Source organism: Rana temporaria, chromosome 4 (genome assembly GCF_905171775.1).
Source record: "Rana temporaria chromosome 4, aRanTem1.1, whole genome shotgun sequence".
Lineage (NCBI taxonomy): Eukaryota > Metazoa > Chordata > Amphibia > Anura > Ranidae > Rana > Rana temporaria.
This window is the reverse complement of record NC_053492.1, coordinates 272,837,067-272,853,181: the sequence shown is the minus strand read 5'-3', so window position 1 is coordinate 272,853,181 and position 16,115 is coordinate 272,837,067. Positions and strand designations below refer to the sequence as shown.

At 42.4% G+C, this 16,115-nt stretch overlaps 1 protein-coding gene across 2 annotated transcripts in view; it reads left to right on the top strand.

Moving 5' to 3' along the window:
- Positions 1–16,115, top strand: part of ROS1 (ROS proto-oncogene 1, receptor tyrosine kinase) — a 192,350-nt gene that overhangs the window by 75,136 nt on the left and 101,099 nt on the right. For both annotated transcript variants that reach the window (XM_040350299.1, XM_040350297.1), the window contains 2 exons: positions 5,816–5,916; positions 10,218–10,432. In XM_040350299.1, coding sequence (XP_040206233.1) covers positions 5,816–5,916; positions 10,218–10,432 — 316 coding nt within the window. The remainder of the gene's footprint in view (positions 1–5,815; positions 5,917–10,217; positions 10,433–16,115) is intronic.

Below are 16,115 nucleotides of genomic sequence, written 5' to 3'. Positions count from 1 at the left end.
CCACGAGCAGCTTGAGTGAGACGCACGGAGCTCTCCCTGGGGACGCGCTGACACTCCATGGAACTTGGTAAGTCTATACTGTCTATGCTCACTTTGCACTGTATGCTTTTTGCCATTCGATTACCCCAGACATTTACCTCCAAACTATATGTTTGGTCCTATGTCTTTCTTAGATTGGCTATCGCCTGTTTTAAATTACACTGGCTCTTTTGTCATCTTGCCGGTTCCTCTTCTATAACCATGTGTCACTCGCCCCAGTATCATTAAATTGATTACTATACCCTGAACGGTAAGCTAGAGTTTAAATTAACCCTTGCTATTCCAGCACTAGTCGTCACTTCCTGGTGTCCCCTTCACTCATTTATCAGCACTTCCGGTTGTCCTCCTCAGTTTTTGTTTGGTTACTCTGGATCCCTACCACTCACCCCCTTTTCTTGTCCCTACCCCACTGTTAATTAATTTCCCCTCTGTTTCCTCCCCTCTTTCTCTTTTCTCTTTTTTCCTCCCCCCTTCCCCCTCCCCTTCAAAATAATACCCAAAAAATCCCCCCCCCCCTTCCTTTTCCCCTTTCCTCCTTTCCCCTTTCCCTTCTGTTTTCCCCTTCTCCCTCCCCCTTTTTCTTTCCCCTTCTCCTTTTTTTTTTTTTTTTCCCTCTCCTCCCCCATTCTTTTCCCTTGTCCATCATTCCTTCTATTCCATCCTCCGTTCCTTCTTTATCTCCTTGTCCCATCCTCAATTTCACTCTTCTTTTCCCCTGCCTGATCTTCCCCCTCCCCCAATCCCCTTTCTTTCCCCCCCTTTTTTCTTTCATTCCTCACTGCTTTTACCCCTATCCTTCCCTGGGCCATAAAATCCCTTTCTTCCCCCCCTTCCCCTCCCTCCCTTCCTCCTTCCCTCTCTCCCCCTCTCCCCCCTCCCCCCTTTCCCCCCCTTCTTTTCGCCCCTTCCCCTTCCCTTCTACTCTATTCACCCCCCTTCCTTCCCCCCTTCCCCCTTCTTTTTTCCCCCCCTTCCCCCCCCTCCCCCCCCTGCTTTCTCCCTCCTTTCCCAATAACCGTTCATACACAATTATACTAACTATTAGGACTAACTAATCAACCTTATCCTTCAGAGCCCGTCTTTATTATCCCCCACGTGCGCCCTAGGGGGTATTGCAAGCACACGATCACTTTGGCAAACCGAGGTGAGTAGTCCTGCGACTCTCCTACAAAGTGCAACACTGATCCTATGAAATTTCTTTATTATTAAATTATTGTATATAATTGCTTGTTGTTTTATTATATCTTACCTGTATTTTTTAGACATTCTCCTAAAGAAGCAGTTTTACACTGCGAAACCGGTCGAGATTATGACTCCACCGATTAGACAAAAACGGTCTTGTGATCGATCTGATTTGTGGGGTTTGTCCCAAATGTCTTGTACTTTTTGTATTATTATAATTTGTCAAATAAATATTTATACATTTTTAATACATTGTCTCATATGAGTGCCTTGAAAATCCCAAACATTTCCCTTTCCTTTTTTGATCTATGGTCAATCAACTAGGCCCCAAGCAGCCCTTGTTTGAGTTTATTGATCAGGTCTCACCAATTACAAACAACAGGGATGCTGGCACATTTTATAGATATTGTCATCAAACTTAATAGAGGCAATACTCGCAATTTTCACTAATCCTAAACAGAGAAGTGTTAATTGCCATAATTCATTCACATACATCATATAAATACTGTATATCGGCACTATATTTAGATTTTTTTTGTTTTGTTTTTACTCTGCTGATGTATCCTCTCTACAGTGTGAGGCCTCGTACACACGACCAGTTTCCTCGGCAGAATTCAGCTTCCGACCGAGTTTCTGGCTGAATTCTGCCGAGGAAACTGGTCGTGTGTACACTTTCGGCCGAGGAAGCCGACGAGGACCTCGGCGAGGAAATAGAGAACATGTTCTCTATTTCCTCGTTGTTCTATGGGAGCTCTCGTCCCGCCGAGCTCCTCGGCGGCTTCAGTGCTGAACTGGCCGAGGAACTCGATGTGTTTGGCACGTCGAGTTCCTCGGCCGTGTGTACGAGGCTTGAGTCTGTGTCTGGCCAGCCCTGATTGGTGCTGTGCCAGTCACATGTCAAAGTTTCAAATTAGATTATAAATATCAAATAAGCGTTTTACAACTCCCAATAAATCTTTATTGAACATCAGATGTGTATTTTCTGTACATTAATATGGTATAGGCAGGGTGTAATATGATTGGCAACAGCTTTCATTTTGTTCAGAAGGCATCTGTTTCCAAAGCAATTTTTTTTCTTTACATGTATTAGCAATAACATTAGATATATTTAATACTGATTATATTAAAACTAAGCGCTTTTGTGAGTTTCTTAGTGAATGTAATCACTTAGCTTACTATATCCCTTCCCCTATAGTGTTTAGCAAATGGAGGAAGAGGGAGGGATGGGAGTATCATTTACGCCCACATGTGTGACTCTATAGTCAAGTGGGCTGCACAGATTATAAAAAAAGGAAATGAAGAGCTTAGAAGGGAACTGAAATATGAGCATGCTCAGTAGAGCACACCAGCTGATCTACTGCAGCGGGGACACAGAGAAGATGGGAGGGACAGCTGAAAGCAGGATAAACCTGGTATATTTCACTCCACTCAAAACAAATGCTTTAGTGGCTTTGTGAGTATGAACACTCTGTTTTTATAGTATGTAATGAAAGTTTTCCATAGTCTGGGTTTAATGACACTTTAAGGAGAGAGTCCAGAGAGCACATCAAGAAAACTTTTTTTGGCAACTACCAGCTTTAAATAGCTGACAATCGTCTACTACTATTAAAGTGTTAAAAGTCAAATATCTCAGTATCTTAAAATTTTTGGAAACATTTGTGTAAATGACTGTATTTTCTGAATTCTGAAATCCAGGCACACAGCTAAATATACATATGGACTGTTTTGGTCATCAGATGATTAGCAGTTGCATTTAGCCAGACTTGTAATCAAAGCAACCCTGCTAGACAACACAGCCAAATTGGGGATCTTACTTTTTTGTTTTTTGCTTGGCCACCTTACTTTGGTTTCTTTTTCACCAGTGAGTGTTTTCATTTTTCATTTTATTGCGTCCAACAACCTGCCCCCAGCCTGTATTTTAAGGATGAGGGAGAATCAGTACAGTGATAAGGTCATCATTCTGCTCTTTCTTTCTGTAAGCATGTTGACCAATAGCACTGCCCAAATAACTATTGACCCTCCATCTCCAGCATCGCTGTTGGATATCATGGGGCCCGGCACAGCCTAGAGTGCATGGGTCAAAAGTATGAACATACAAAGTAAAAGTGTCCAGAGTATGTAACATACAGGTATCAGGTGTATATAATGTACAAAATTCAGGTGTAGGGAGTGTGGGTCAGGAGTGGGTAATGTACATAGTTCAGGGGTCAAGAGTGGGTAGAGCATAGAATGCAGGGGACAGGTATATAATGCACATAGTTCATGGGTCAGGAGTGGGTAATGTATAGAGTGCAGGGGTCAGGAGTGGATAATGTACAGAGTGCAAGGGTCAAGAGTGGGTAATGTACAGAGTGCAAGGGTCAAGAGTGGGTAATGCACAGAGTGCAGGGCTCAGGATTGGGTAATGTACAGAGTGCAGGGCTCAGGAGTGGGTAATTTACAGAATACAGCTGTAGGGGTGGGTAATGTACATAGTTCAGGGGTCAGGAGTGGGTAACACATAGAATGCAGGGGACAGGTGTATAATGTACATAGTTCATGGATCAGGAGTGGGTAATGTATAGAGTGCAGGGGTCAGGATCGGGTAATGTACAGAGTGCAAGGGTCATAAATGGGTAATGTACAGAGTACAGGGGTCAGGATTGGGTAATGTACAAAGTGCAGGGCTCAGGAGTGAGGAATTTACAGAATACAGGTGTAGGGGTGCTAATGTCCATAGTCCAGGGGTCAGGAGTAGGTAACACATAGAATGCAGGGGACAGGTGTGTAATGCACATAGTTTCTGGGTTAAGGAGTGGGTAATGTACAGGGTGCAAGGGTCAGGAGTGGGTCATTTACAGAGTGCAGGGGTAGGAGTGGGTAATGTACATAGTTCAAGGGTCAGGAGTGGGTAACACATAGAGTGCATGGGCCAAGAGTATGTAAAGTAACAGATGCAAGGGTTAGAAGGTGGTAATGCACAGGCAAATGCTGCAAAGGCATCATGGAGGTGTACACATGCTACAGTCTCGATACTTTGCATCGCAGTGTGGCAAAACGTATATTTCTATCGCGTTCAGCGCAACTGCGTACAATGCACAATGAGCTCTCTAGCTGCTTGTACTGTGTAGCATTTTAATTATTGAACATCTTCACAGATCACAACAAAGACTGTAGAGTCTAATTTAAGTTGGTTTCTAACAAACATCTATCTGCCTTGTGTTTGCATCATTTATAGCCTTTTATTCCTTTATTTTCATCTGTTTATGTGGAGAATACGTATTTTATTTTTCAACTGCCTTTAATGGACCAATCTAAAAGTGACAGTTAGAGGGTTGAGATAAACTATTTAAAACTCATAGGGGGCTCACAATGGCAAGCTTTTATTCATTTATGCAAAACATTTATCACAGAAGGAAAAAATAATTGGTTCTGTGACTACAGTCCCCTTTAGCTTTGGCTCTGCCCCCTCCTCTGGCACCGCCTTCTTTGTTACTCTGGTGCGTGCATAGATGTGCATGCATTCAGAGGGGTTTCCATACATGTGTAGAGGTTTGCTTCTTCCAAACCTCTCCATCTTCGCATGCATGCATACATGGGAAACCCATGTGTAAGCAGATGTACTGCAGGTCTCTACAGGGATTTGAAGCCCTGCTTTGCATGTCATTCTCACCTAGACACGAACAAAAACCCTATTAAGTTCAATACTATGCATATGTTAGAGAGGGAAGATTTGTAACGCAGGGGAAAGTACATTTATATGGTGGGGGTCTGCTTTATGAAGTGTTAGCTGGAGTTTGGCTTTGATTAGTTAGTCAAGTCCATCTAAATCAGCTAGAGTAACCCTCTCCCAGACTGACAGTGGTGCTGTCCATTGATTCTCCATAGAATAGAGCTACCCTAAGGTAGAAAGTCTTTACTGTCTGAATCGCTAGGTTCAAATAAAGGGAAAAACCCCTAAAAAAAATTAACAAATGCAGCCACCACATTTATGTATTTGTAAGATGCAATACCGTGTTTCCCTGAAAATAAGCCCGGGTCTTATATTAATTTTGGCAACAAAAGACACAGTAGGGCTTATTTTTGGGGTAGGTCTTACCATGTAATGTGCTGTCTTCTCCCCCCTCTCTCCCTGCCTGATTGGAATCCCCAGTGTGAACTTAGTTAAAATGCTTGTAAAATCCTATAATCCACTCTATTACAGTAGTATTTAATGTACAATGTGTATGTTTCTGTAATTTAATTGTGCCAAATACCTTCATTATAGCGCCACTCTGCACTTCTGTGACCCACCAGAGCTCTCTTCCCTGCAATTATATTACAGAAACACAAACATTGTACAATATGTACTACTGTAATAGAGTGGGTTATAGGATTTTACAAGCATTTTAAACTAGGGCATATTTTCGGGGTAGGGCTTATATTGCAGCCCTTCTGGAAAATGACGCTAGGTCTTATTTTCGGGGTAGGTCTTATTTTTGGGGAAACACAGTATATAAAAAATTTTGAGAGGTATAAACATGATGTAAGCTTATTGATTTATCATCATTCAGAAATACTAACTCATCCTACAGTATCTATCTGTAAATACACACATGTTATGTTTGTTTAACAGGTTGTGGCACTGGCGTTGGACTTTAAACAAGGATGGCTTTACTGGCTTGTAAAGGATGGACTCATTATAAACTTGTACAGGACAAATATACGAAAAGATGGGTAAATCCTTACAATTTCTCTTACGTCTTCTTTTACACCATTAGCCATAGCCATTGATCGGCTTTAATTACTTTAAGATTCTCTTTTGTACTGCAGTGCTGCTCAGGTAAGCCAATACCTCAGAGGGCATTATTAATCCATGAAAACTTCACACAGAAGATGCAGGCTTCTGTAACTTCTGAACAGATCTACTACTGGATCGGTGTTAGGGCAAGAGATATGTATGGTAAACTCAGTGGAAGAGACATTGGCAGTGGGAATTTCAGTTTAAGCACCATGATTTATTTGGCACTATGCAGTCCTAGACACAAAAAAAATATAAGTATGTCTAATTGTGCAAGAAAAAACTGATGAGCACAACGTTTTCGGCGTTATGCATACACAATAGAGGGCCTGCCTAAAAAGCCCTTAAATTATATATATTATAAGCAATACTTTATATGGTGAGGCATTATCTCTAAACTCAAATCAGTCTATGCAGTAGTATCTACTTCAGGCCTTTTAACTCACTTTTATTTATCCAAAAAAGGTTAACAAAGATCTTCTGCATAAAACAAAATTTAACCTACAGCCATCAGGCCAACTTCATGGCAAGTCTGTTGAGTGATTAAAATTGTAATATTTTATTTGTATACCTACCACTATACATAGGTACTCTCTCCGATCAAGATCCAGGGAGCAAAATAAACAAGATTCAGCATCTTGTCAATACTACCTACTACCTCTGAAACCTATTTAATGAGAAAGCAACCAGAAGCTAGGAGCAGATATCTCTCACCCCAGGGTGGCAAAATTAGGCCCATTTATTTAAAATAAAAATAAAAGTTTTCCCTAATGTTTAATAATAGACTATCAAGTGTGTTTAGTAGGTTGAAACTTTCCATAGCTGGGTATATATGTGAATTATATGTGTAGTTTGCACATTTATCATCGATTTATTTTGCACATATTCTATTCCAATGTTTTTTATTGCGTTTCAAATAATATAACCAACACTGTATCCTGGCCTAGGCCAACAACGCCCAGGCCTAGGGCAGCACTCTGCAGGGGGGCAGCACGGAAAGAGTCCCCGCTGGCTTGTGCTACACTGTTAGTGTAACACAAGCTGCTTCTAATTTTGACTGTCTACCTGGACCACAAATCTTCCTCACTGTGCTATATGTTTTATGTTTTCTGCTGCACCATTGGCATGGTTATATCTTCTTAGTCCTCTCCATAAAATTATCAGAAATTTGTGCTTAACCACTTAAGCCCCGGACCAATATGCAGCCTAAAGACCCAAGGGGTTTTTACAGTTCGGGACTGCGTCGCTTTAACAGACAATTGCGCGGTCGTGCGACGTGGCTCCCAAACAAAATTGGCGTCCTTTTTTCCCCACAAATAGAGCTTTCTTTTGGTGGTATTTGATCACATCTGCGGTTTTTAGTTTTTGCGCTATAAACAAAAATAGAGCAACAATTTTGAAAAAAAAGCAATATTTTTTACTTTTTGCTGTAATAAATATCCCCCAAAAACATATATAAAAACATTTTTTTTCCTCAGTTTAGGCCGATACGTATTCTTCTACCTATTTTTAGTAAAAAAAATCGCAATAAGCGTTTATCGATTGGTTTGCGCAAAATTTATAGTGTTTACAAAATAGGGGATAGTTTTATTGCATTTTTATTTTTTTTTATTTTTTTACTACTAATGGCGGCGATCAGCAATTTTTTTCGTGACTGCGACATTATGGCGGACACTTCGGACAATTTTGACACATTTTTGGGACCATTGTCATTTTCACAGCAAAAAATGCATTTAAATTGCATTCTTTATTGTGAAAATGACAGTTGCAGTTTGGGAGTTAACCACAGGCGGCGCTGTAGGAGTTAGGGATCACTGTGTATGTGTTTACAACTGTTTGGGGGTGTGGCTGTAGGAATGACGTCATCGATCGTGTCTTCCCTATAAAGGGAATGACGCGATCGATGCGCCGCCATAGTGAAGGACGGGGAAGCCGTGTTTACACACGGCTCTCCTCGTTCTTCAGCTCCGGGGAGCGATCGCGACGGAGCGGCTATAAACAAATAGCCGCGCCGTGGTCCCGGATCGCTCCCCGAGCGGACCCGACCTCCGCATGTAGCGGGGGGGGTCCCGATCGGACCCCCCACCCGCTAATAGGGGAGGACGTACCCATACGCCCATGTGCCTGTACGTGCCATATTGTGGACGTATATGTACATGGGCTGGTCCTTAAGTGGTTAAAGTAGAACTATAGGCGAGGCTTTGGATAGAGTAAGGGAGGGTTATAGCCCCTGACAGTTTATTGTTTTACCATCCTTAACCCATTGCAGAGATTTCCCTTCACTTCCTGTCCCATAGCCAAACCGGAAGTGAGAGGAAATGTATGCAAATTAAGGGAGTCCAATGCCCCCCCCCCCAGGCCCTAAGAACTAATGTCGCCACTCGAAAATTTCAGGGCAGGTCTTAAACAGAAAGGGGCGTGGCCTTGACAGGAAGGGGTGGGTCATATTTAAATTAGGGGGCGCACGAGTTTAGTCAGGCCTAGGGCAGCACAAAACCTAAATACACCACTGAATATAACATACAGTATGCCCACGCAGGGGCTAAGGCATGGACACTGTAATCCACAGGCAACAGTTTATGGTAAGCATGGCAATTTTTTGTGTCTAAGAACAGATAAAAATACCACTTTTGCCACTTTTTCCCCGGCAACTACCCTGAAAGTTGAAAACACTAATAGGGACTGACCAGTTTGGGATAGGTTACTGCATATCCAGGAAAACTTAACTAGAAACAACTAAGAGGAGAAAGAGAGGAAGGGAAAGAGAAAGAGAAAGTGTGGGCACATCCCCCACAGACTCGGATCAAGCAAATCATAATGCCAAGCTAGAGGAGTACAAGGTTGGGAGTGCATACAGTAACTAATGCATGTTTACCAGTTTTTGCGGAATTTGGGTTGCTTATCATTGAGGACAATAGACAGTTTCTCATTTGCATTGAGGCAGGAGTATAGTAGGGAAATAGGCTTGGGGGTACCTGGGGAGGAAAGACAGGTGTGCTCAGAGGGAGTTGTGGTCTATGGAAAGGTGTCCAATTTCCACAAGGACGTTATTCTATGGTACTGCAGGTATTGGAAAAATTCAAAATTAGGTGGCTGTTGGTATTTCTTTACATATGCAATTTTAAAATGATTGTAACAGATTATATTTTAAATAACAAACATGGTATAGCGACCTGCGATGTGTAATGGAATTGCACAGAGCAGCCCTGAACATCTTTTTCTCTGATCCCCTGTGGTTGCTCCTTGTATCTCCTCTTCTTGGTGTGCCACCATAGGAAGTTACTTTCTATTGTGGTACACCTGTGGGTGCAATTCCAAGCCAAACTGCTTGCGCCCATAGACACAGACAGCATGGCTTGGCCCTGTCCCTGCCAGTCAGTCAAACCAATGGCTCCCGTTGCCTAAGCAAAGCCATTGAAACTGGGAAATGAGAGGAGAGAGCCACTGCAGACGGGCACAATGCTGGATAGAGTGAGGACTCAGGTAAGTATAAGGGGGGCAATACTGAAAGCTAAACATTATTTACCTTAATGCAGGAAATGCATTAAGGTAAAATGTTTAGGCTTTAGAACCATTTTAATTTCAGTGTTTTTGATTTCCCATTTAATTTAATGCAAAAAATGTGTGTAGGCAGATGCAGACTATTTTCTCGACGACAGGGGGCGCTTACCGCAGTGGCACTGTTGTTGGAGAGGAAGCCAAGAGGAACTAGGCTCCTCTATGGTTTTGTGGATCACTGGAGAAGCAATCCAATTGAATTCTGCCACTTGTCTGACTCAAGCAGCCATCATGGGTCAACCAGAACCTTTTAAAGTCCCTGGCTCCCGGGGTTGTTGCATTTTTTGTGAGTGACAGAGTAGGGACAGGTACTCCATCTGTTAGGGTCAGTACTAAGGTTAGGGAAAGGTTCCTGACAAGGAGGGTAAGTGTAGGGTTGCATCTCTTCTGGACACCTTCCCGGTCGGGCAATAGATGGCCCGGCCACATTTTGTACCCCGTCATTATGGCTGAAACCTGCTCCTGTCACTAAACTAAAACTGTGAGTGTACCCAGCTGTGTAGCTTTCTCACTGGGTTTGTTGTGAGCTATTGCTGCTTTGCTTCACTACAAGTTCTTATTGCACCAACATGTTGTCTCTGCACCATGCTGCCTCTCACTTGTTTCTAAAACAAATTATAAGATACATATTTTCTGTACATGTATTAAGTTATGACTTTCATATCATTATCTATTTTAGATCTAATGAAGTAAAAATCACAGAATTTGCATCATGGAGTTTATCTCAAATTTCCCAGCATGCCCTCATTTTCTATAGTGACCGAATATTTTGGATAAATGGGCAGAAATACATCACAGTCCAAGAACTTAATCAAAGTACATGTACACCATTTTCCCAGCCTGGGGAGTTTACAGGCTTTACACTCGCTGGAAACAACCTTCAGAAGTTTCCAGGTAATCAAAGCATGTTAATCTTCTCATACTCTATAAGCTCCTGTGTTTTCTATGGCCCCGTACACACGACCGAGGAACTCGACGTGCCAAACACATCGAGTTCCTCGTCGAGTTCAGTGTGGAAGCCGCCGAGGAACTCGGCGGGCCGACTTTTGCCATTGAACAACGAGGAAATAGAGAACATGTTCTCTATTTCATTGGGAAAGGTGTCTCTATATGGAAACACTAACAGCGCTTAGGTAAAAGAAAAAAATCTAAAATTACCCCTCTGCTTATGGTGATAGATATTCACCCTTGGTGAGAGCAATTGTCACTCCAAATCAATCATATACCATGAGTGAAAAAGAAGAGCACAAAACCTCACTGAAATGATAATGGTTGAAATTGCAAAAGAAACGATGATACAAAGTCCATTTACCAAAAAAAACGCATTAGCATAAAAAAGTCTCTAAAATCATGGTAATTCCTGTGCGTTGTTATACTCCTGAAGGTTTTGCCATTGAACAACGAGGAAATAGAGAACATGTTCTCTATTTCCTCGCCGAGGTCGTCGTCGGCTTCCTCGGCCGAAAGTGTACACACGGCCGGGTTTCTCGGCAGAATTCAGCTCTGAACCGAGTTTCTGGCTGAATTCTGCCGAGAAACTCGTTCGTGTGTACGGGGCCTTACTCTGTTTTGTCGGAAATTCTGAACGTCAAGAACGTGGTGACATACAACACGTATGACAGCACTAGAAAAGGGAAGTGCAATACCAGTCGTTTTAGTAGAAGTTTGGTGAGAGACGATTTGCGCTTTTCAGCCTTGTGCTTTCAGTCCGTTACAGCGTGATGAATGTGCTATCTCAATTACGAATGCTAGTTTTACCAGACCAATCGCTTCCATCTCGTACTTGATTCAGAGCATGCGTAGAATTTTGTGCGTTGGAATTGTCTACACATGCTCGGAATTTACGAGAATGCATTTTGTTGTCGGACAATTTAAGAACCAGCTCTCAAATTTTTGTTGTTGGAAATTCCAACAGACAATGTCCCCTGGGGCCTACACACGGTCGGAATTTCCAACCAAAATCTCCCATCGAACATTTGTTGTCGGAAATTCCGAGCGTGTGCGCGGCATTAGGATTCTGGTGAATTCCAGTCTTTTATTGCAACGGAAGTGGTTTTGTCAGTGAACAAAATCCAGAGGTGGAAGGATAACTGTACTGATACGCTAATAAGATACGTGTAAGCCTTTATATTTGAGGAACCTTGGGTTTCATTGGAACAGTAAATGGTAAGTATATGTGATTGTTACCTGCAGGAATGCTTTCAGTACAGTTTGGAAAGTAAAGCCTGGTACACACAATGAAATTATCGGATGAATAATCATCTGATTTTTCTGCATGCTAGTCTCATATCCAAAATAAAGAGGTTACTCAACTTACAAAAATTCTCATAAGACCTAATTCAACTTCGGAACTGATTTAATGTGTTGAATTGTTTTGTAATGTATTCTTTCGTTTCCAAGCATGTGTAGTCTTGCTCTTACAATTGTTTTTCAGTTGAAAACTGTACTAATTAAAGAAAATTGGACTTTACTTATGATAAAAATGTAGCCTGCACCTTTAGGTCTTGTAATCCGAAACCCACTATACCAACAATAAGATAATTGGCTGAACGTTCGTCGTACAACATTTTTGTTCTGATCGTCTTATCGTGTGTATGGGCCTTAAAGCGGAGCTCCACCCAAAAGGGGTTCCATTTTAACCCCCCCCTTCCCCTCCTATGCTACATTTGGCATGTACTTTTTTGGGTCGTGAGCGAGTACCTAGTTTTGACTAGGTGGTGCGAGCGGAAGTTCTCCTCTCCCCCTCCCTCCAATCATCTGTGACACATCACATGCGCAGTGTGCGCCAGCGAGAAGCGAGGGAGAGAACCGAGGGTTCCAGAAGCCATATCGCTGGATCCAGGGACAGGTGAGTATTAAAAGTTAATAAACACAAAAACGACTGGAGCTCCTCTTTAGGAAGGACATGACATGTACAAACTGAGATAAGGGTGTTCTGGTCTTCTTTAAGCTGACCATTAACGGGTTAGAAAGTTTGGCCAGTTCAGCAGGGACCAGCCGAGATTCGAAAAACCAAAGGGAAGTCTGATTGTACCCAACTTGATCCATCAATCGACTTAAATTAACCAGCATATCGGATTTTTACATGTGATTATTGCCAGCGACAATATATTTTAATAAAAGAATAAAAAATAAAATAAAAAATTAAGGCACCCTGTCTCCCCATGTTCGCACGCAGAGGTGAACACATACATAGAATGTGCACGCATTTATAAACGATGTGACGTATCACCTCGAACGTTAAAGCAAGAGCTATATTTCTAGCTCTAGACCCCCTGTCTGTTCCATCTGTCTGGTGGATTAGATATGATCGGACAAAAATGGACAGGCGGTCCATTTTCAACAGATTTTCCTATAGAGAACAGCGGAACTAGGTTCGCCTTTGCTCTGTACAGTGAGTGGAGACAGACCTGTCATCCGGCTGCTAAGCTGGGATCAGTGGAGAGATCCCCCGCTGGCTAAGTGGAGTCCCAGGCAGAGGCGCCCATGTAAAAGGGGCCTAACATGTAAACTAAAAGTGTCAGATGAGGCCTGGTCTTCAAGTGGTTAAAGTGATTGTAAACCCTTACATATACCCAGTGAAGTGATTGGCCTCAGGTGAATCACAGAGCTTAAAAGTCAGCAGCTACAAAAAGTGTAGCTGCTGGCTTTTAATAAACATACTCACCTGCTCCACGGTCCAGCGACGCGCCGTTGTCGGTGTCTTGTCAAGAGAGTGTGTCTTGTTTTTAAATACCCTAGAACTTTCGATGTGTTTAGTTTTGGTGTTACCAGTGAAATGGTTGTTAGTTCATAATGAAAATACACTTGACATTACAAGTAGTACACTAGGAAAAAATAAGAGACAGCTAAAATAAACACAAGCGAGACATCAAAAATGGAATTTAAACAGATTTCTTTCAGGATTTGGCTCAAAATAATTAATTACAGATTGGCTTGCAAAGGAATGGCCCCCCTACCCGTGAAATATTCCACGTACTTATCTCGGACTGCACGGGCACTTTGGGGGGGCAAGCCAGTACGGGCATGTTCTAGGCCCGGCAAGGCAATTACACCTGAGGTAAGTCCGGCCTCGGGCCCAACTGTGGCCATATAGGTAGGAGACTGTCTCCTTAAGAAATTGTGTAATATGCAGCAACAAAAAATAATATAATTCCATTTATACTCCGCCATATGCATTGAGGTTAAAAACAGGCGGAAAAGGCTGGCCATTATCCCGAAGGCGTTCTCCACAACTTTTCGGACTCTGGCCAGCCATTAGTTGAACACCCTCTTTTCTAGGGTGAGGGTCCTCTGGGGGAATGGCCTCATTAGATGCTTTCCCAGTCCAAAGGCTTCATCAGCCAGAAACACGAAGGGGAGTCCTTCCACATTCTCTGCATCTGGTGGCAATGCAAGGTCATCACTCTGGAGACGAAGAGCAAACTCCGTCTGCCTGAAGGCTCCCCCATCCGACATCCGGCCATTCTTCCCCACATCTACATAGAGGAATTCATACTGTGCTGACACCACCGCCATCAGCACAATGCTACTAAATCCCTTGTAATTGTAGAATTGGGAACCAGAACGGGGTGGTGGCACGATGCGGACCTGCTTTCTGTCAATGGCTCCACCGCAGTTGGGGAAGTCCCACAGCGTAGCAAACTCCGATGCCACAGTCTGCCATTCCTGTGGCGTGGACGGAAGCTGTGGAATCAAGCCAAAAAAATTTTGCACATAACATTGCAAGCAGGTTATACAAAAACTTTGTTGGCCAACATCATTCTAACATTTATTTTAAGGAGCATTTAACCCCAAAAATATAAGGCCCAATTATCACATTCCTCACCCCCTCTGATGGGCCATTGTAACAATTTTAGGGGTGAAAAGGTGAAGCTATACTTTAAAACACATTTTAGGGAAGGGGCCTAGATGAGCTTGGGACCTCAAAAATAAATAAATAAAAAAAAAGGTAAAGCTATACTTTAAAACACATTTTAGGGGGGGGGGGGCTAGATGAGTTTGGGACCTTAAAAAAAAAAAAAAGGTAAAGCTATACTGTGAAACACATTTTAGGGGGTGGGGGCTGGGGAAGCATTACAATGGATCTTACAAAATACATTGGGAAGTGACTAGGCTAGGTGTGTTTGGGCCCAGGATAGCATGCTGGGGAGGTGAGTGAAGAGAAATATGCATGTAGGGCAAAAAAGGGGCATTAAAAGCTTACAGCATGCATGGGGACAAAAGGGACATTCATAGCATATGGTAATTAGGGAAGGAGGAAATAAATACAATACATTCGCATACATTAAATACATTAAATGTGATATTAAATGAGAAAACTTACCCTCATATAGTCGTCCTGCAGAACCTGTATTATAGCAGAACAGGTATCCGGAATTATGATGCCCAGAGCCTGGGGGGAGATGTCCGTTGTGAACTTCAAGTCCCGCAGGCTTCTCCCAGTTGCCAGATAGCGTAACGTGGCAACTAGCCACTGCTCAGCGCTGATGGCTTCCCGCATAACGGTGTCCTGCCTGGTGATATATGGCAACACCAAAGCCAAGAGGTGCTGTAAAACGAGGTCAGACATCCTAAGGAAATTCCTGAAATCATCATCATTATTCTCCTGGATCTCTCGCAGCAGAGGCATATGAGAAAATTGTGTTGCGCTGATAATCAAGTAAAAAATTGCATACATATATATATACACACCATATACATAAATAAGAACCCCCTACACCTCAAATCAGGGAGGTATATGTGCAAAAGATAAACAAAAACCACTCAAAAACTATAATGTGAAAAAATTCAAATAGAACCAGCAAAAATAGTTCATGGAAAAAACACAGTTCAGTACATAGGCTAATAGGAGACAGGTGTGAGATCCACAGTCCTTTGGTGTGCAGCTGTCATTATAGCAAAAAATAAAATAAAAAAAAATAAAACCTTTTCCTTCTGGACTCCCCGATTAACACAGGATATCAGCCGCTCATAAGGAGAAAAGAAAGATATATGGTGCAAATAACGTAATAAAATGGGAAATGAACCCTGCAATACAATGATTGCACTCACGGAACCTCGATGGTAAAAAGGCTCAACTGCAATCAGTCATTGAACGCCGCTCAGTGCTACGATCTCCTCAGAAGGACGGATTCGACCGTCGATCGCGTCACTCGGCTTCTCCCCCACGCGTATCGTCAATAGCCACTTGACTTATTCATGGGTTGCCATGTGACCATGTCAGCAGTCTATTTATACAAGCTGACAATGGAGGCAAGAGCAGAGGGGTGGATCCTTCACATCATTGCCGGCTGACTGGTGCGCTTTAGCCACAACATTTTAATGTGATCTTTACAAGCAAATAAAATACATATATACGAGACCATTTGGAACAAATTAAATGTTAAAATACATTATAAAATTCATTTATGCAACCTTCATTATGAACAACTAATAGCCTATACACGTCACTGCCTCCAGTGGTGAGAAGAATAAATACACCTAATATTACTCAACCACTTTCAAAAATAAATAAAAGAAGGCATAGATAATCACCCCCCCTAGTGGGTGATAGTAATATTACAAGAATTACTAT